Source organism: Vitis riparia, chromosome 6 (genome assembly GCF_004353265.1).
Source record: "Vitis riparia cultivar Riparia Gloire de Montpellier isolate 1030 chromosome 6, EGFV_Vit.rip_1.0, whole genome shotgun sequence".
Lineage (NCBI taxonomy): Eukaryota > Viridiplantae > Streptophyta > Magnoliopsida > Vitales > Vitaceae > Vitis > Vitis riparia.
The window spans coordinates 6,970,743-6,991,010 of record NC_048436.1 but is presented as its reverse complement, the minus strand read 5'-3'; the positions used below and the strand labels follow the sequence as shown (position 1 = coordinate 6,991,010).

General features: G+C 35.0%; 1 protein-coding gene across 4 annotated transcripts; it reads left to right on the top strand.

Annotated features, from left to right (window-relative positions):
• The first annotated feature begins 10,657 nt into the window (after positions 1-10,657).
• On the top strand, positions 10,658-20,268 carry LOC117916450 (nucleolar complex protein 2 homolog). 4 transcript variants are annotated; one of them, XM_034832497.1, is made up of 11 exons: positions 10,658-11,132; positions 13,040-13,143; positions 15,640-15,711; positions 15,801-16,385; positions 16,847-17,149; positions 17,620-17,949; positions 18,049-18,255; positions 18,387-18,473; positions 19,103-19,197; positions 19,287-19,412; positions 19,498-20,268. In XM_034832497.1, the coding sequence occupies exons 2-11, from the start codon at positions 13,066-13,068 to the stop codon at positions 19,847-19,849; spliced, it is 2,235 nt and encodes a 744-aa protein (XP_034688388.1). In that variant the 5' UTR covers positions 10,658-11,132; positions 13,040-13,065; the 3' UTR covers positions 19,850-20,268. The 4 variants fall into 4 exon arrangements, with proteins under 4 accessions (XP_034688388.1, XP_034688387.1, XP_034688386.1 ...); XM_034832496.1 differs by having other exon boundaries at positions 13,019-13,143; XM_034832495.1 differs by lacking the exon at positions 10,658-11,132 and adding an exon at positions 11,181-11,717.

Here is a 20,268-nt window from a genome sequence, read left to right as displayed (position 1 = left end):
GTGATTTTTTTAATATTTATTATTAATAAATTTATATTTTTAATATATATATATATATATGAGATGTTGGGAGTTGAGTTCTCTAGTGAGGTTATAACTTATAAGGATATATTTGACCCTATTGTGGGGTTGTATGATTTTTTATGATTAATTTTTTATTTATTGAGTATATATTATTTGTTTAGTTTTATCATTCAATAATAATTAAAAAAAAAAAGTTTCAAATTTATTCTTTTAAAATGTAAAATGTAAAGGGATTATTGTCAATTTTTTATCTTTTCATTTCCATTCCTATTATTACCTAACATTGAAATAATATATATATATATATATATATATATATATATATATAACCATAGATTCCTAAATTCATTCAAACATTAAAAATTAAATCACAAATTCATTTTCATTTCATAATAAATAAATAGGAATAGAAACAAAATATTCATTTTCATTTCCCATTCCAGCGTACCAAACACTCCCTAATAGTTTAGGTTAATAATAAAATAACACATTTTTAAAAATTTTAAAATATAATTTAAACTAAAAAGAATTAAAAAGTAAAAGTATAAAAACCATTCATAGATAATTATTTTTTAATTATTGTGAATGATTATAAAATTTATATTAAAAATTCAATTTTTTTCTCAAAATTAGAATTTTCTCAGGTTGAAAAAGCGAAAATAAAGAAATTATATATTATAAAATAATTACCCTTTTTTCTAATAAAATAATATATTTTTGAAAAAAGAAAATCTCAATCACAATCTCTGTTTTATTTTTATTTTTAATTAAAATTAAAAAAAATTTAAATATTCATAAGAGTCAAATAATAATGATGGTTACCAAATTTAATTTTTTAATTTAAAGCATACTTATTTTCTAATTATAATAGGTGTCACAACATTAAGAACTATTTTCTTTTTCAATATTTATAAATGTCCTACTATTATACTAATATCAAACCATGAACAAAAAAGACATGAGAGAAGAGCATTTTTTTTTTAAAAAGTTTTATAAGAACTGTAGACCTTATTTGAATAAGATTATTATTTTAATTTTTAAAATTCAATAAATAATAAAATATTTTTTTATTAAATAATAAGAATAAATAAAATTAACTATATTTTATTCATTATAATTAATTAATTTAATATAATAAAAATAACTATTTATATTATGTAATATTAAAATCTTATATTACAAAACAATAAAAATATAGAAAATAAATAAAGATTTTATTAATTTATTATAAAACTTATTTCCAATTTTAATGTAGATGATACTTGAATTACAATTTGAAATATTGTTTTATTTTTAAACAATAAATAAAATTCAATCTTATTTCTCTATGAAAAAACAAATATAATTTGACCTATTAATATAATCATTTAATAAATATAAATGTTTTAAAATAAAATATATTCAAATATAACTATAAAATAGATGAACATTATTTTTTTTAAAAATTAATTAAATAATTAAATATAAAAAAATGCTATTAATTAGCTATATATATTTTATATTTTCCATATTTTTAGTAATTATTGAGAATACTTGGGGAGAATAGATGTTCCAAAAAAGATTTCAAAAACCTTGGTTAAGAGTTTGTCGTAATCTAAACACATCTTTTATGATTTGAATTTGGAAATGGTAGAATGGTAATTTCATATAAATATTTTGTTCTATATTAATTGTGTTGTTCTAATATTTATTTATTTATTTATTAATTCATAAACTTAATTAGCTGATTTGGTTGTTCTGACCACCCAAACAAACCCTCACCCCTTTCTTGCTCTATTTCTCTCTTGCTCTTTGTCACAAGATGCTTCAAATGAGCCTTCCAATGAGTTTATATAGAGCATAGGAAGCTTCTAGAGACTCCTACACTTAGCAATTGGTGGGAAAGGTGTGGAAGGTTTTAGAGATGCCAATAGATGTCTATATATTTCTACACTATGATGGAAGGCATGAGAGGAGTCTAAGGCTTTCTAGAAAATTCTAGAGATCTCTTGTATATTCTTGTACATAGAATTGTGTAGGGTGTTTGAGAATATTCATGATTTGTAAGGAACCCTTTAAGGTTCTAGAGAGTTCCATTGGTGTCTATAAATAGGTGAAGGCCTCATTTGGCCAAGGCACCAAGCAAGTGAGTTCCAAAGCACTTGTAAAGCTTTCTTTGAGCAATAAAAGCTTCCATTCTTCAAGAGTTGCCTACTACGCCTTCTAAAGCTTACAAGTTGTGAGTATCTTAGCCTAGCAAGCTAAGCATCGGGAGTAAAACTGACTTAGCAATATCAAGGGTCTTGACTTGTCTAAGTGTCGCACGAGCTTAGGAAAAGACTAAGTCCGTAATAGTTGGTATTAGAGTGCGGCTACAAAGCAGACATAATAAAGGAAGCATGTTGGGCTCCAATGTGGATGAGACTAGTGAGCAAACCCGTGGGAGGGAGATCGAGCCTACTGTACGGGGTAAGAGCAAGAAGGATAAATCTCATGATGTCTTAGCCAACATGGAGGCAAGACTAGCCAAGGTGGAGCTAGCCATGGCAGACAATTGGGATGGGTGGACTTGATCTAACAAGGCATGGAGAAGGGCTTAGAGGATCTAAGGGAGCAGATCCAAGACCTTCGTGACGGGGTGCTAGGCTCACAAGTTCAACCGGTGTCACACGAGGGGTTCATGTCCTTCTAAGACAAGGTCATGAGCATGTTTGCTAGCATGAAGTCAATGGTGGAGGCCTTGGCTGCATGCATGGAGGCCCGAGACTAGGAGGTTTGACAAAAGTTGGCCATCTATAAGATTATTGTATCAGCACGAGTCATGGCCACTCATGAGGCACCAAGAATGAAGGTGCCCAAACCACACACATTCAATGGCAAGAAGGATGCCAAGGAGTTGGACAACTTCTTGTGGCACATGAAGCGCTACTTTGAGGCTATCACACTAACGGATGAAGACACTAAGGTGCGTACTGCGACCCTCTACCTCACCAATAATGCTACTCTATGGTGGCATTGGAGGTTTGCCAATATAGAAAATGAGACGTGCACCATAAACACATGGGATGTCTTTAAGCAAGAGATCAAAAAGCAATTCTACTCTGAAGATGTGATTTACTTAGCAAGAAAAAATATGAAACGTCTCAAGCACACGGGCCCGATCCGTGAGTATGTCAAAGAGTTCTCTGCACTTATGCTTGAGATACCTGACATGTCCAAGAAGGAACTAATGTTCAACTTCATGGATAACTTACAAAGTTGAGCCGAGTAAGAGTTAAGGAGACATGGTGTCCAAGACCAAGCCACAACTACAGCGCTAGCGGAGTCCTTGGTGGAATACAAAATGGGAGACTCCTTCAAGTCCAAGCCACAATTCAAGGCTAATCATGCCAAATATGGGAAAGACAAGAGATCACGGGGCTACACACCTAAGGAAGGATCAAGCAAGGCCCCTAGTGGCAAGGATGACAAGTGCAAGGACAAACGGAAGGAGTTCACACCTAAGGCCAACTGCTTCCTATGTAATGGTCCACATTGGGCGCAAAACTATCCCAAGAGGAAAGCCCTAAATGCCATGATCAAGGAGAATGAGAAGGAAGGCGATGCTCATGTGGGATCATTATAACTCCTAAACGCCCTCAAGGCTAAGCTAGTACTTAAGATGCCTCAAAGTAAAATGTTAATGGATGTAGAGGCCCTTGTAAATGGAAATGCCACCAAGGCCCTAGTGTCACTCATAACTTTGTCTCGGAGAATGAGACAAAGAAGTTGGAGCTCCAAGAATCCAAGGAAGGAGGTTGGCTCAAGGCAGCTAATTCAGCTACCAAGCCATCACATGGAGTAGCACGCAGAGTGGCTATGCACATTGGCTCATGGGAAGGAATGATTGACTTCATAGTGGCACCCATGGACGACTTCAAGATGGTACTAGGAATGGACTTCCTATAGAAGGTCAAGGTCGTGCCACTACCCTTTCTACACTCAATGGCCATCCTAGAGGAGGAGAAGCCATGCATGGTCCTTGCGGTCACTAAAGGTTCACCCAAAACCCCTATGGTATCGGCTATGTAAGTAAAAAAAAAATGGGTTAAAGAAGAAGAAGGTGACCTACCTGACCATCTTTAAGGAGAGAAAGGATGATGGGTCGGGGAAGCCCATGCCTAAGGAAATTGAGGGAATCCTTGATGAGTTTAAAGACGTGATGCCGCCCGAGTTGCCCAAGAGATTCCCACTTAGAAAATATGAAGACCATAAAATCGAATTGGAGCTGGGAGCTAAGCCCCCTGTTATGGGGGCATATAGGATGGCACCGCCTAAGTTAGAAAAGCTAATGAGACAACTCACGGAGCTGCTGGACACGGGATTCATCCAACCTTCTAAAACTCCTTATGACACGCCAGTCTTGTTTCAAAAGAAACATGATGGATCCCTACGGATGTGCATCGACTACCGGGCACTCAACAAGGTGATGGTAAAGAACAAATACCCTATTTCGCTCATTGCCGACTGGTTTGATCAACTCGATAGGGCAAGATACTTTATGAAGCTAGACTTGAGTTTGGGCTACTACCAAGTAAGGATTGGGAGGGAGACGAGCCGAAGACTACAAGTGTGACTAGGTATGGCTCATACAAGTTCTTAGTGATGCTCTTCGGCCTTACCAATGCCCCAATGATGTTCTGCACACTCATGAATAAGATCTTCCATCCATATCTAGACAAATTCGTGGTAGTGTACTTGGATGATATAGTCATCTACAGTAACACCCTGAAAGAACATGTAGAGCATTTAAGGAAGGTCTTCAAGATTCTAAGGCATAACAAGTTATATGTAAAGAAGAAGTGCTCATTTGCTAAGAAATAGGTGAGCTTCCTAGGACATCGTATCAATGATGGCAAGCTGATGATGGACAACAGCAAGGTTAGGGCCATTTAGGAGTGAGATCCACCAACCAAGGTACCTCAACTAAGATATTTCCTTGGTTTAGTTAATTACTACCGGCAGTTCATCAAGGGTTACTTGGCAATGACAACTCCACTCATTGATCTTCTTAAAAAGAAAAAGGCATGAGAGTGGAATGAAAGGTGCCAACGAGCCTTTGAGGATTTGAAGAAGGCTGTGATTGAGGAGTTGGTATTAGCACTACCCGACCACACCAAGGTATTTGAGGTACACATAGATGCCTTAGACTTTGCTATTGGGGGAGTTCTTATGCAAGATAGGTATTTGATCGCCTTCGAGAGTTGTAAGCTAAATGACACGGAGAAGCGCTACATAGTGCAAGAAAATGAAATGGTTGCCATTGTTCATTGCTTGCACACCTAGAAGCACTATCTTCTAGGGTCTCACTTCATAGTGAAGACCGATAATGTTGCCACTAGCCACTTTCAAACGCAAAAAAAAAAAAAAAAAAAAAAAAAAAAAAAAAACTAAGTCCTAAGCAAGCTAGGTGGCAAGACTTCCTGGCCGAGTTCAACTATAATCTGGAGTATAAGCTAGGAAGCGGTAATTATGTGGTCGATGCCCTAAGATGTAAGGCAAAGCTAGCATCCATGATGAGTCAGCCCTAAAGAAAGATAATGGAACTTTTAAGGGAGAGGCTGCAACATGATCCAATGGCTAAGAGCCTCACTGCCTTAGCCCATGAGGGGAAAACCAAACAGTTTTTGGTAAAAAAACAACCTACTCTACACTAAGGGAAGATGACTCTACGTGCCCAAGTGGAGAAACATAAGACATAACCTAATTAAGGAATGCCATGACACCAAGCAGGCTAGGCACCCTGGGCAACAATGCACGAGGGCATTAGTTGAGTCGGCTTACTATTGGCCTCAAATATAGGATGAAGTTGAGGCTTATATGAGCTATACGGGCATATAGGCTATATTGGCCATTAACACCTCACACACTAGTAATGGTCTATATTAGTAGAAGTCCAACGACTTTAAAGTTCGTTAAGGGGTGGCACAAGCAAGCTGACATAGCACACTTATATTTGGACAAGGCTACTAGGAATATGAAGAAGTGAGCTGACAAGAAGTGATGTCACACATAGTTCAAGGTTTGAGACATGGTACTTGTCAAGCTCCTTCCCAACAATTCAAGTCGCTGAGGTCGGTGCATAAGGGCCTTGTGAAGAGGTATGAAGGACATTTCTCCATACTTAGGAATGTCAACAAGGTGTCTTATAAAGTTGAGTTGCCACCGAGGTTGAAGATTCATCCCGTCTTCCACGTAAATTACTTAAAACCATATCACGAAGACAAGGATGATCCAAGCCAACGGTTGTCTAAAAGGGCACTTACAACAGTTGTGACCTCCTATGACATGGAAGTAGAACACATCATTGTAGACCAAGTCATTAGGAAATGAGGCGTGCTTCTTGCTACGGAGTACTTGGTGAAATGGAAGGGACTACAGGAGAGAGAGGCTAGCTAGGAGCCAACAGACGCACTATGGCAGTTTCAAGAGCAGATTGAGCGATTCCAAGTGGAAGACGCTATGAGGACGTCTGCGGCTTAGGTGGGGGAGAGTGTCACAAGATGCTTCAAATGAGCCTCCTCATGGGTTTATATAGAGCCTAGGAAGCTTCTAGAGACTCCTACACTTAGCCATTAGTGGGAAAAGTGTGGAAAGTTCTAAAGATACCTAGAGATGCCCACACATCTCCACACTATGGTGGAAGGCATAAGAGGAGTCCAAGACTTTCTAGAGAATTCTAGAGATCTCTTGTATATTCTTGTACATAGGCTTGTACATAGAAGTATGTAGGGTGTTCTAGAATATTCATGTCTTTTAAAAAATCCTCCAAAGTTCCAGAGAGTTTCATTGATGCCTATAAATAGGTGAGGACCTCATTTGGCCAAGACACCAAGCAAGTGAGTTCCAAAGCACATGTAAAGCTTCCTTTGAGCAATAAAAGTTTATATTCTTCAATAGTTGCCTACTACGCCTTCTAAAGCTTCCAAGTCATGAACATCTTAGCCTAGCAAGCTAAGCATCGGGAGTAAGACTGACTTAACAAGATCAAGGGTCTTAACTTGTCTAAGTGTCGCACGAGCTTAGGAAAAAACTAAGTCTGTGACATCTCGCTCTCTTGGTCTCTTTCACAAGTGTTCTACTTCTACTAAAACACTTTGTCAAAACCTTATAATCCGTTTATGCTACTTTTTTCATTTCCATTTATCTAATTTCTAAAGTTGCGGTCTCATCGAAGACTCTCCAACCACTACTCTTCTTCGCTCATTCCCTCTTTTTTTTTATCTTTTCTCGCTACTTTGCCACTCTCGATTGTCGAAAGCAAGCTCGATCTGCTTGACGATCTCATTTCTTCTAGGTCATTCGATCAGTCTTGGACCACTAAAGGCAACTTCAAAGTCTTGTGTAGCTTTCCTTGTTTTGGTGCGATTTGGTGTTTCCATGGATTTGATGGTTATGTATTAGAATTGTTGTTTTCGATTTGAATTTAGGTATTTTTTTTTTAAGCATCTGTGGATGTTTGTTTCTTGCATTTAATGTTTGATTTTCATCAAGGCTTCAGATCAAGTGGCTTTCTGGTGTGGTTTTGGAGTAAGAGATTGTGTTGGCTAGTGTACCCCGCAATTTTAGTTTGGTTGTTGGATTTTAGTGTATAAGTCCGAAAATTAGGAGAGGAAGCGAAGAAAGCATGGAATTTTACCATCTTTTAGAAGATTTAAAGTTTTTAGTTTATTTTCCTTTGTTTTCTTGGAAACCAAGTATTAAGTTAATTTTTAAGAATTAAGTTATTTTCTTTAGATTTATTGACAATAAATATGCATCTGCTTCATGCTTTTCATTTTTTTTTTTTTTTTTTTTATCTATGGTGTCACTTTTGATGTTTTTGCTGAAGATAGTTCATTTGGGATGCAATGACAAACTTTCTTTGGATTGATTTGGTAAGAATGCCTTGCTATTTTGTGGGAAGTGATGCTCTGGTATTTTGGTGAAGATTAATGAGTGGATATGAATTGTTTTTGTTTGTAGGGCATTCTACTATAGATGTTGTCTTGAGATGTTTTCGCGCTCATGAGAATTTATAGATGCATGTCTTGAGATGTTTTCACGTGCAAGAGAATTTGAATTGTGTCGATGGCTATTATTGGAATTTATTAATTGATGTGTATTACTATTGAATATTGTGGGATTTTTTTTTCCCGTTATTTTATGCCTATTGGTGCTCCAAAAGCGCCTTTTCAAAAGCATGGAGAGGAAAATATATCTTGGATTCATGTATAGTGTAGTTTGTTAGATATATTGGGTCATATGGTATTTTCCCATTCTGTCCCTCAAGATATCCTCTCTTTTGCCCAAGAAAGATTGATTGAATCATCAACAATTTGAAGCGTGAAGTGCAATTAGATCCATTTTATTTTTAAGGGGATCCAAATTAATATTATCAAATAATTTATGATTAACTTAGTTTGATCAATAAAATGAAGTATACAGGCTATGTTATTCCCTCATTTGCATTAACCCTATTTACTTTGTTCGTTGGAGCCATAGGAATTCCTTCCAATCAAGAAAGAATGGATTTCGATATATTATCAAAATGGTTAAATCTGAATACAAACCTTTTACATAAAAATTTGAATAACTATGGGGATTGGTATGAATTTGTTATACATGCAATTTTTTCAGTCAATATATCTTATTTTGAAATATTTTTAGTGTATCTTTTATATTCTATTTATTCATCTTTACAAATTTTGGATTTAATTAATTCATTTGCCATCAAAGTTTGTAAGAGATTTTTTTGGGATAAAATAATAAATAAGGTATATAATTGGTCATATAATCGTGGTTACATAGATGCTTTTTATGAAACATCTTTAACTAAGGGTATAAAAGGATTGATGGAGCTAACTCATTTTATTTTTATTTTTTATGGACGAGTAATTGATGGAATTACAAATGGGATTGGTGTTACGAGTTTCTTTGTAGGAGAAAGTATCAAATATGCAGGGGGTAGATGTATCTCTTCTTGTCTTTTTTTTTTTTTTTTTGTATTGATCTTCTATATCAATCTTATTATTAATTTCCTACTTTTTTTAATCAATAAAATAAAAAATATTTAAAGAATCTAAATTCTCATATACAAACAAAGAGTCACAAGGAGTTTAAAAAATTAAGAAGTTTTATGCATTATTTGGACATATATTTGGAGTTCCAATTAAAAATCACTTATAAACTTATGGTATGCAATAATATTTTCTTTCTACCTCAGCGAGGAGTTGGGATTTGGTGTTTAATTTATATATATATTTGCATGGATTAAAAAGTTGGATTTTATGGATATATCGATACTTTGATTTTATGGATATATTGGAAATATCGGTGGAAATTTTTTCACAAATATCGGTGGAGTGAAAATTATTTAAAATTCATAGGAATGCTTGAAAAAACTAAAAAAAAATGATAAAATAAGTAAGAATACACATTTTAAAGTTATCTTGTAAGTGTAATTGACATATATATAATCAAGAAGAAAAACATCGTAAACAGAGATATATCAGTAGATTCGACATTTGAATTTTAAGAATAATAAATATGAATTTTGAAAGTGTATACAATTATAATTGAGTTAAGAAAATTTTGATTTTATTAAATAAAAACAATTTATACATAAATATAATACATATGATATTGCAATAGTCCTTAGTATTAAAAGAAAGATCCATATGATTCATTATATTATTAGATGAAGTAAGCTCATCTTGTTGAAAACAATATTTATTTAAAAAATTTTAAAATATTTTTATTAAAACATGTTTTATTATATTTTAAATGAAAAATTAAATTAATTTATATAAAATATTTTATTTGAGGTTTAATTTCTATAATTTTATTAAAAATACGTGGTAACAACTTTTTCTATTAACATTAATTTATTTAAATAATTAAAATTATTAATAATTTATCTTATTAAATTAATTTTAATTTATAAAATATAATCTATAAAAATCGAAATTTCAATGGTAGTGATTTAATCAAAATAAAGATGGATAATTAATAATTATTTATATTGAGGGAGGAAAATTGTTCTATGATTTGTTTTTTTTTTTTTTTTTTTAATCCCTACTAAATCTAAAAATCAAAATGGCTACCCACTTCTCTCACTCGGGCATCAAGAAGCCCTTTCGTGAAGTTGCCCTCCAGACGAGAGAATCCCTAAAAAGGCCCTATTTTCCTCTGCTACTCTCAATACTCGCAGGTACTAATCTAATCATGTTATTATTTTTTTGTTTTGCAACCCCCGTTTGATTCCCAAGAAAATCCATCCCCCATTCGATTTCCGGAAAAATTCATCCTCCTTTGATTTCCGAGAAACTCCATGCCAAACCCCCAAGGAAAACCAAAAAAATTGCTTTTCTTTTGCTCCCTGTGTTTTCTGGATCTGTTCTAGGGGTCTCTTTGCTGTTGTGCCATTGGATTTAAATTTCACGAACCCTAAATCCACGATATTTGAGCCAGGCTGAAAAACATAACCTTTGCCTGCAAATGATGATCAGATTACCAAATAGCATCTTATGTATTTTCCAAAAAAAAAAAAGGACAGATTTTGTATCCTGTGCGCGGGCTGGACTGGTAGGAAATATCGGGAAATTTCCCGAAAAATCGGTAAAAATACCGATAAAATACCGAAATATCGGTGATATTTTCGGCCATTTTTTGATATCCTCCTCCGGCAGCTCCGCGCGTCGCTCCACTCGCGATTTATCGGTTCTAGACCGATATATCGCCGATTTTTTGCCGATATTCATCTCGATCGATAATTGGTTTTGAATTTCGTTTCAAGGTCGCCGATATCCGATATATCGGCGAAATATCGCCGATAAAATCCGTATATTTGTACATTAAATAAATAAATAAAACTAAAAGATTAAAAACCCTTCCATCCTAAAACGCAACTATGGGCTGCGTAGCGCACAAGAGGAACTAGTTGGACTATTTGAGAGTTAGCTTACAACCTAATTACAAAAAGGAGTTATTTGGTCACTTTGCACACTGGTTTAGGGTTTGCCGCAGAAGACGCCCCAAACTCCATTTAGATAAAAGCATTCAATCCGTCTTCCCAACCGCGCCGTTTCGATTGATCTTCTCAGTTCAAGGTACTGCTCCAATCTCTATCCCCAATTCAATCAATCAATTTCTAGGTTATATGCCTTCGTTTGGATGCTGAGAAAAAAAAATATATGAGAAAATGAAAGAAAGTTTTGCATCGTAAATATTTCACATTGGCATTTAAAACAATAAAACAATACATCACTACCATGCAATTTATATTACTGATATTGGAAAATATAGAATTAGCCATTGTATTCAATCCCCATTCCTCAAACACCAGCAACCCACCCCGCGGAGAAAGAGAGAGAGAGGAGAACCCCGTTCCTCTTCCTTTTGAACTATTGAGCACATGGTAACCCCTTCTTTAATTAACTCTTGTACATGGGGACATTTCATCAGGGGTAGAGTTGAACATGTTACACACGTTCCAATTTTATTATAAAAAATCAATAAAAGAGAGAGAGAGAGAGAGAGAGGAGAATCCTACTTTGGCAAAAGCAGAGACCTTCCTCTGCAGCCCACACCCACACAGTGGAGACGAAGTAGAGAGATGAGAGATCAGCACCCAAGATCCTCGCCAATGGAGGACGAGTTATCCACGAAGGTGTTGCAGCCCACCCCGTGGCGAGGTTAGCGATGAAATGCCCTCAACCACTTCTCATACACATCAAAAGCAATCACTGCTTGGACTAAAAAATCTTTTCAAAGACTTCATGGGGTTGTTTTCTTCATCATGGTTCTTCAATCATGGGTCGTGATTTTTGTGAAAAAATTTTCCTTTTCAAGTGAATCATTGATTTTTCAAAGATTTCTCAGTTTTGGTTGTTGTTTGGGGTTCTTTTTCTCAGTGTTGGGTGTTGTTTGGTGTTCTTTTGCTGGGATTTGGAAAGAAATTTTTTAGTTTTGAGTTTAACTCAGAACATTTTCGGTAACTCAGCCGATTCACCTGAGTCAACTCAGCATCTTGACCGAGTCAATTGAGTTTTACTGGTTCCTAAGATAGTATCAGGTATTGAACTCAGCATGAAAGGGCTGAGACGGATATGACTCTGCCAAGTCGTAGTGGACTCACGGATACTTTGATCCATGATGATGAGTTTAATTTTACTTCTTGTTTTCTCCCTTTGTTCGTCCTTTTTTTTTCACTCAGACTTCCGATGATCCAAATGGAGAATTAATGAAAATTAGTCTTATTATCCCTTTCTTAAGCTTTGGCATAAATGTGACACAAATATGGAATTATGAGTATATGTGCTGATGTGTTAATGCCATTTCTTCAATTGGGTTACATCAGTCACAGATTAAAATAAAACTTTGTGAAAGAGGTGGTTGGATTAGCATTTTTTAATGGTTGGACAATGCTAAGTTGGTCATCTTTTACCACTTATTTTTTGAGTTTCGTGTGGAAAAATGCTAGGTTGGCCATCTCTTGTATCACATTTCTTTTATCATCTGATAATTGAGTTGGTCTGGTGTAGAATTATTTTCCTTTTTTTTAGTTTGTTGCTTGCTACCTTATTTTTAACTGTTGAAGTGGAAGAGAATCAATAGCATTTATATTTTTGTGTGTCAATTCCATGAAATCTACATGACATCTAATGGTAAAAGAAAGGTTTCGATATAGGTGTTCAGCCTATCATTGTCTGCTCATATTATTCTCACATGACAACACTTGACATGCCAAGTGGTAAAAAGAGTATAAAAAGAGGTGATAAGATGAATATTTTCCTTGTACTTGAATTAGACTAAAAGAAAGGTTGTAAAATAGGTGGTCAGCCTATCATTTTCCTTTCATAATGTGCTCACATGAAAACAATTGACATACCAAGTGGTGAAAAGGGTATAAAAAGAGGTGATAAGATGAATATTTTCCTTGTACTTGAATTAGACTTCTTTTCTTCAATATTACTGATTTTATGGGTAATCTTAGTCAAGAGTTCAAATTGTGAAGTAACAAGGGAAGAGGAGGAAGAAGGCATGGAAAACAGTATGACATCAAAATCTCAAAGTAAAGCAAGAGGGCATATGAAGGAATTAGAAAGACTTCAGGAAAAGGTTAGGGATTTTCTTTTTATTTTTAAATTGTTGATTTTATATCTTTTTTTATGCATTAGATGATTGAAACTTGACTGTTTATTTTTTGTATGCTAATTATGAAGCTTAGTGTAATTATTTTTGGACATGGGACATATACATGTTTCATATTTATTTGGTTAATGCTATAAGGGAGAATTTGGTTCTTGTTAAGTTGGTCTAAATAAGAGTAGGAAAGATGTGGTGCTTTTTCCCATTTTCCTAAGTGAAATAAATAGTTTTTGAGAGTTTAGTGAGGTGAATAGTTTTTGTGAGTTCCATGATGAAGGCAATTGTAGTTAAAATTTGACATTTAATTCTATGAATCACTTTTAGTACAAGTAGCTTGACGTCAATGAACTTAGGTGTTTAGGTTTTTTCTTTTTCTTTTTCTTCTCTCTCTCTCTCTCTCTCTCTCTCTCTCTCTCTCACACACACACACACACACACACACACACACACACACACACATATATTCATTTGGGTGTGTTTGTCACTTGGCGTCTTTTGGTTGTGTTTGGGGATCTTTTGGGTGTGTTAGAACATGCATTATGCTTGTATATGTTAATTATTTATGCCATTGAGCTGCTTTCCCTTGAAGAGATTAATTATTATTGATTTCACAATTGTTTTATGTTTTCAAAGGTAGAGTGCAAGACCAAGTTATTGGGTCCTTCTAAGAAAATTTTTACTTGGCAAGGCAAACAATATGTTTATAAATGATAATTTGGTAATGGAATGAATTTGGGTGAATTGTAGCATATATTCTAGTGTAAGGTATTTATTTATTTATTTATTTATTTTGGTGGTTGTGTAAGGTATTTATTTATTTTGGTGGTTGTGTATGGTATTTGTTTTTTTTATATATATTGGTGGTTGTTATTGTTTTGGCTAAAGCAACTAATCTTTGAAAATCCTAATATGTCATATTTCAGGGAATTCTTTCTCTACTACCCTATTCTTCTACTTGTACATTTTGTCACTTTTGCCTTCATTCTCTAAAAGTTATAATGTAAACCATGCTGTTTTTATGTGGTTGCCGTGGGATTTTTGACGTGCATTATATGGGTTGTTGGCTGTGCCCCAAGGCACATGGATTGCATATTCTTGTAAACATCCTTTCTTTGTTTCAATTTTTGTAATTTTGTGTAGATCATAGACCTATTTCTTCTCTTTGCATGGTTCAGCTCAAGTTCCTCTTGATATAACCATCATCCTTTGATTTGGATTGGAATCAAATGTTAAGAATAGTACTAGACTTCATTAAAGAAATGGTGGAAGTGGAACAAAGGTGAGTATAAATATAAGACATGCATACAATCTAAAAAACATTGTCCACAATTACAGATTACACCAGGTGAATTTAAGGGCAGAGATACAAGGATATGACATGGCAAGGGGGAAAAATAGACCTCTGGTTAGTTAGGTTTGTAAGCACTTTGGGAATAAATGAATAAAGTTTACTTCTGTTTTAAAGATTTTTGGATTTATTTCAGATATAGTTCCATAACAGTTTTACAGTGTTGTAACTTGATTTTGCATTTGTACTGGTGTTGAGTAGCTGCAACAAATGCTCTTGAACACTTGGTTTTTTACATACTAGAATAATTAGGATAACTTTAGTATTTCTAACCCCAAGTATTGGACAAGGTGTTGGAATTTTAATATTGAATATTGTATTCTATGATTATGGTTGCCATTCAGAAATGATGGCATTGCATCAAGAAATTTCCTTCTCCATCTTGAAAAGTCAGTGTTGGAAGTTACTTTGAGTGGGTAGAGTTTTTTTACTGATGATTTATCTTGTAAATTGAAATTCATGACTTGTTATTCCATGTAGAATTTAAAATCTACTTGTGTCACATGGGTTTCCGCCCCTATTGGTTTTGTATATGTATACGTTGTGTATACCTTTATATTAATCCAATACCCTTTTACTTATCAAAAAAAAAAAAAAAATCTACTTGTGTCACATGCTTGTTGTGGACTTGCAGTTCACAGAGGCATGATAGTCATATTTATTTGCAAATTGTCAAATGTGTGAAACTTGTGTGCTGCTTGGATATTATGCATTGTTTGTGCAAGTGAACAAAATGTGTTTGTCTATGAAGTCGAGCTAAAAACTCTTTTCCTATAGGTAATCTACTGTCAATTTTCTGCTGTTTTTGTGCAATAATTTTGTCTCTTTTGCTGGTTGCATCAAGGAACAATGATCTGACTACATCTGGAATTCATTTATATAGGGGTTGCACAGTTTTGTGTGGTCCACTATGGTAGTCACTAGTTTCATGTGGTCTACTATGTTGGTCAGTGCGATGAATATGATCTTCATGTTTGATAAACCCCCAAGTGAATCTTTGGCATTAAATAATTATTGGCAGTAGTCGCTTGATCCTAAATGCTTTGTCAAAATTTTATCTAAATTCCACTCTGTTGTTCTTGGTGTAATGTGAGGTCAATAACTGTTGTCTTCTGCAGGACCCAGAATTCTATCAATTCTTGAAAGAGCATGATAAGGAGCTTCTAGCATTTAATGACGAGGGCATTGATGTAAGCAAGCAAAAATATTTCTTCTTAATTCTTCTAAGGATGTGGTAGTTGAAATAGTCCTATCAAATATGTCGCAATGTTTTTTGCAGGAAGACGATGAAATTGACATGGAAGATGACGACATTGACATGGAAAATGCAGAAATACCAGAAGATGATGAAGCTGATGCAAGTGACTTGGAAAAGGTGGCTAATAAAGCAGAAAATGAAGATAAATCATCTAAAAATGTTATCACGACTGAAATGGTGGATTCCTGGTGTAACTCAATTCGAGAAAATGCAAAATTAGGTGCTATCCGTTCGCTTATGAGAGCTTTTAGGACTGCTTGCCACTATGGTGATGATGAGCAGGATGAGTCTTCGACAAAGTTCAATATCATGTCTAGTGGTGTCTTCAACAAAATAATGCTATTTGTTCTAAGTGAAATGGATGGAATTCTTCGAAGTTTGTTGAAACTCCCAACTTCTGGAGGGAAGAAAGAGACCATAAACAATCTAATGGGCACAAAACAATGGAAGGACCACAACCATTTGGTGAAGTCATATCTTGGAAATGCTTTACACATTTTGAACCAAATGACTGATATGGAAATGATATCATTTACTTTACGGCGCCTCAGATATTCATCGATATTTTTGACTGCTTTCCCAAGTCTCCTAAGGAGGTACATTAAGGTATGCACAGAGTTTTGCTTGGAGTTAAATATTTTCCTTATATAAGACATGGTGCTGGGTAAGTGAAAAGTACAACATCCTGCCTTTAGTTCAATTTCTCTTTACATAAGATAAGATAGAGAATACTGGTTAATTGTGAAAAATGCAGTGACACAAGTGTTCAATTGACATTCTATTAGGCCAATTTGATAAATGTTGCTGTTAATCTCAAATTGTACTTTTAATGTTATTGCTCTACCCCATATGGAATAAAGGAAGGATTTAGCACTTAAGTGGAATCTTTTGGTGGAACTCTGCAATTGGACTGATTTGAGATTTAGAGTAAATTTATATGGGCACATACTTTCAATGTTTAGGAACTTAGACACTATTCATACAGTTCCAATGTTGGTTGTAGTTGCTGTCATTGCCTATTCTGTTATCAACTGGTACATAAAATACAAAGTTTGTGGCTTTTTCAGGTTACACTTCATTTTTGGGGTACAGGTGGAGGTGCCCTTCCTGTTGTCTCCTTTCTATTTATAAGAGACTTATGCATTCGCCTTGGTTCTGATTGTTTAGATGAGTGCTTCAAAGGGATATACAGGGCCTATGTTTTAAACTGCCAGTTTGTCAATGCTGTGAAATTACAACATATTCAGTTTCTTGGGAATTGTGTCATTGAACTTCTCGGGGTGGACCTACCAATTGCATATCAACATGCTTTTGTTTTCATTCGGCAATTGGGAATGATCTTACGGGAAGCTCTTAATATGAGAACTAAGGTATTATTTCCTCATTTTCCTTGTATGATATTGAATGTGTCCCCTGTATATGAATTCTTCCTAGTATATAAGACATTTCATACATCTAGGTAATGTCTTTCAATGCTACATTATTTGCCTCTATTTATTTATTAGATAATTCCCATCCTTAATTTTTTTCTTACTTTCTAAATTATATAAGTGCACATTTAGCTATTTCTCATACTCATCTTTTTGGCTCCATTGAACGAGAAGATGTAATTTGCCTTGACGCCATGTGCAGCTGCAACCTTAGTTATCCAATGTTAGTTTAAAAGTTCACCAACTACATTTTATTTATTTGTAATTTTTTTATTTATAAGTTAAAAGGGCATCCACTGAACAATTATAGACTATACATTATATTCAATACATTTGAGCAATTCCCTTGAGTTCAGATCTCCAATAATCGATATCTTTACTTACTCCACTCTATACCTGACTGTTTATAGGAAGCATTCCGAAAGGTTTATGAATGGAAATTCATAAACTGCCTTGAGCTTTGGACCGGAGCTGTCTGTGCCTATGGTTCAGAGGCTGATTTTAGGCCACTCGCTTATCCACTGACTCAAATAATTTCTGGAGTTGCTCGTTTGGTTCCAACTGCTCGATACTTCCCCCTTAGATTGCGGTGTGCTAGAATGCTAAATCGAATTGCTTCTTCTACTGGTACTTTTATACCTGTTTCTCTACTCCTTTTAGACATGCTGGAGATGAAAGAATTGAATAAGCCCCCCACTGGAGGAGCTGGCAAAGCTGTTAATTTGCAATCTGTACTGAAGGTACTACTACTAAGCATGATTTTTCTTTCTACCTGTTGATAACTGGATTGCACTCTAGTAACTTTATTAGTTATAAAAATATAAAGCTTTCTGTGGCAGGTGAGCAAACCAACCCTAAAGACACGAGCATTTCAGGAGGCATGTGTGTTTTCTGTGGTTGAAGAGCTTGCTGAACATTTAGCTCAATGGAGCTATTCTGTTGCTTTCTTGGAGTTATCTTTTATTCCAGCTGTGCGATTACGTAGTTTTTGCAAAGCTACTAAAATTGAGAGGTTCCGGCGAGAAATGAGACAGCTAATTCATAATGTATGTATCGTCAGTGGTGATGATCTGTGTTCAAGTGTATGGGCTTTGATGTGTCAGAATTTGATTGGCGTGAACTCATCATTTCTTTTAACAAATAGTGAAGCTTATATTTGAGTTGTTTTGTATCTCAGATTCAGGCCAATTCTGAATTTACAAATGAAAGGCGTATGTGTATTTCTTTTCTTCCAAATGATCCTGCTGCAACAACTTTTCTTGAGGTTTGCATATTCTTGGTTCCTTCTTTTTTATGTTTTATTTTATATTTTCCTCTGTTCTTACCTCTTTCATAAAGCTCTTTTCTATCTACCATTTACTTAGGAGGGCAAGAGGCCCAAAATATACTCATTTGGGTTTCTAAGTTAAAATCTTAATAGAAGAACGTGCAAGAGGTTTAAAAAAGGTCCTTGTTTAGTTGGGCAGACATTGATCTTACCAATGAGACAAAAGCTCGTCTACTACTTGTTTAGAATTTTGTGACAGTTTTGGGTCAAAATGTGGGTGAAACCCAGAATTCTGGCCGAGTTGCAGCCAAGTCTACAATCCAGGGAAACGAGAAGATTTTTTTTTTTACAAAATTTATATTATTTTTTGAGCATTATTTAATTATGAAATTCTAAGATCATCACACTATTATATCATAGAATTTTTGTTGCTTTGACCTTAGTTTTTGGACAACAGTAAACACATGGTTTTCAGTTGGGGACAAAGGTTTGTTATGATTAAATGATGCAGATCCACAAGTTGAGCCACACCAATGATCTGTGTGATGGAATCATCTATTCTTGAATCTCTTGTTGCCTTTCCTACTAGGTACTCTACAACTGACATACGTTATGTTTTATTATAGGCTGAGAAAAAGTCAGGAGCAAGCCCTCTATCACAGTATGTTGCAACTCTACACCAAAGAGCACAGCAAAGGAATGACTCATTGATGGGATCCAGGTTCAGACTTGCACTGTTTATTAGGCTTCGTTTACGTTCATTTTATCATGTTCATGTTTGTCGCCTTACAATATGCCTGTAATTTCCAGTGTTCTTGTGGGTTCTCGCTCCTCCATATTTGGAAATAAGATGTCCGAACATGATGAAGATGATACCGTGAATGAGGATGGTGCTGCTGTCTTTAATTCTTCTTGGTTTCCTGGAAGTGATTCCAAGTATGGGCACAGAACTAACCTCTCTCTCTCTCTCTCTTTCTTTCTCTCTCTCTCTCTCTCTCATGTTATCATGTTTGGAGTGCAGGGCTAAGCTATCAAAAGAGGGGAAAAAGAAGAAAAAGAAGAAGATTCAGGAGAAGCAGGAAGAGGCAATCACAGATGATGTTGTGGAGGACCTTATCCTTAGTTCAGATGAGGATGGATCATTAGATGACACTTCTTCTGCCGGGGAAGAAGATGAGGAAGCAAAATCAGTGCCCTCAAAACAGCAGCGCAAGAAGCAATCTACCATTGACATGCCCTCTTCAGGGAACAAAGATAAAGCAAAACCAACACTTCCAATGAAGAAGAGCAAGAAGCGGAAACCATCTACAGGAGTGTCAAAAAAGGATATACATATTCATAAAAAGTCAAAGAAGAGGAAGAAAACTAATTGATAAGGCACATGAGAAGGTACATGAGTAAACGTGTTGTCAGTTTGATCTTTTCATTACTAATTTTTCATTTTTGCATTTGTTTCTTCCTAGGAATTTTTTCAAAATAGTCTTTGTCTGAATTTTTCTATAAGCCGGTTTTATGGAGGAGCTTTTGGTAGCTTACCCAAAATTTTGTATGAGATGTTCAAACATGGATTTCTTCCACCGTTGACCTTTAAAACTTAGGTTGAGTTTGGTAGGTAGGAATAGGAATGAGAATGGATGTGAATCACTATACCATGTTGAGGAAAGGAATCAAAATGCTGATAACATTAGGATTTGGTTTTCATGAGAATGAATTTTTTCTTCTTATCTGGATTTTTAGTTAGTGAATCAAATGTGGTGATGAATGAGAAAGAAGATAGTAGCCCATTCTCATT

Excerpts from the sequence above, each read along its gene's own strand:
- LOC117916450 (XM_034832494.1), top strand. The coding sequence starts at position 11,639 with ATGAGAGATCAGCACCCAAGATCCTCGCCAATGGAGGACGAGTTATCC. Across the intron at positions 16,386-16,846 it reads TCCTAAGGAGGTACATTAAG|GTTACACTTCATTTTTGGGG; the intron begins GTATGCACAGAG and ends TGGCTTTTTCAG. Across the intron at positions 18,474-19,102 it reads CTGCAACAACTTTTCTTGAG|GCTGAGAAAAAGTCAGGAGC; the intron begins GTTTGCATATTC and ends GTTTTATTATAG.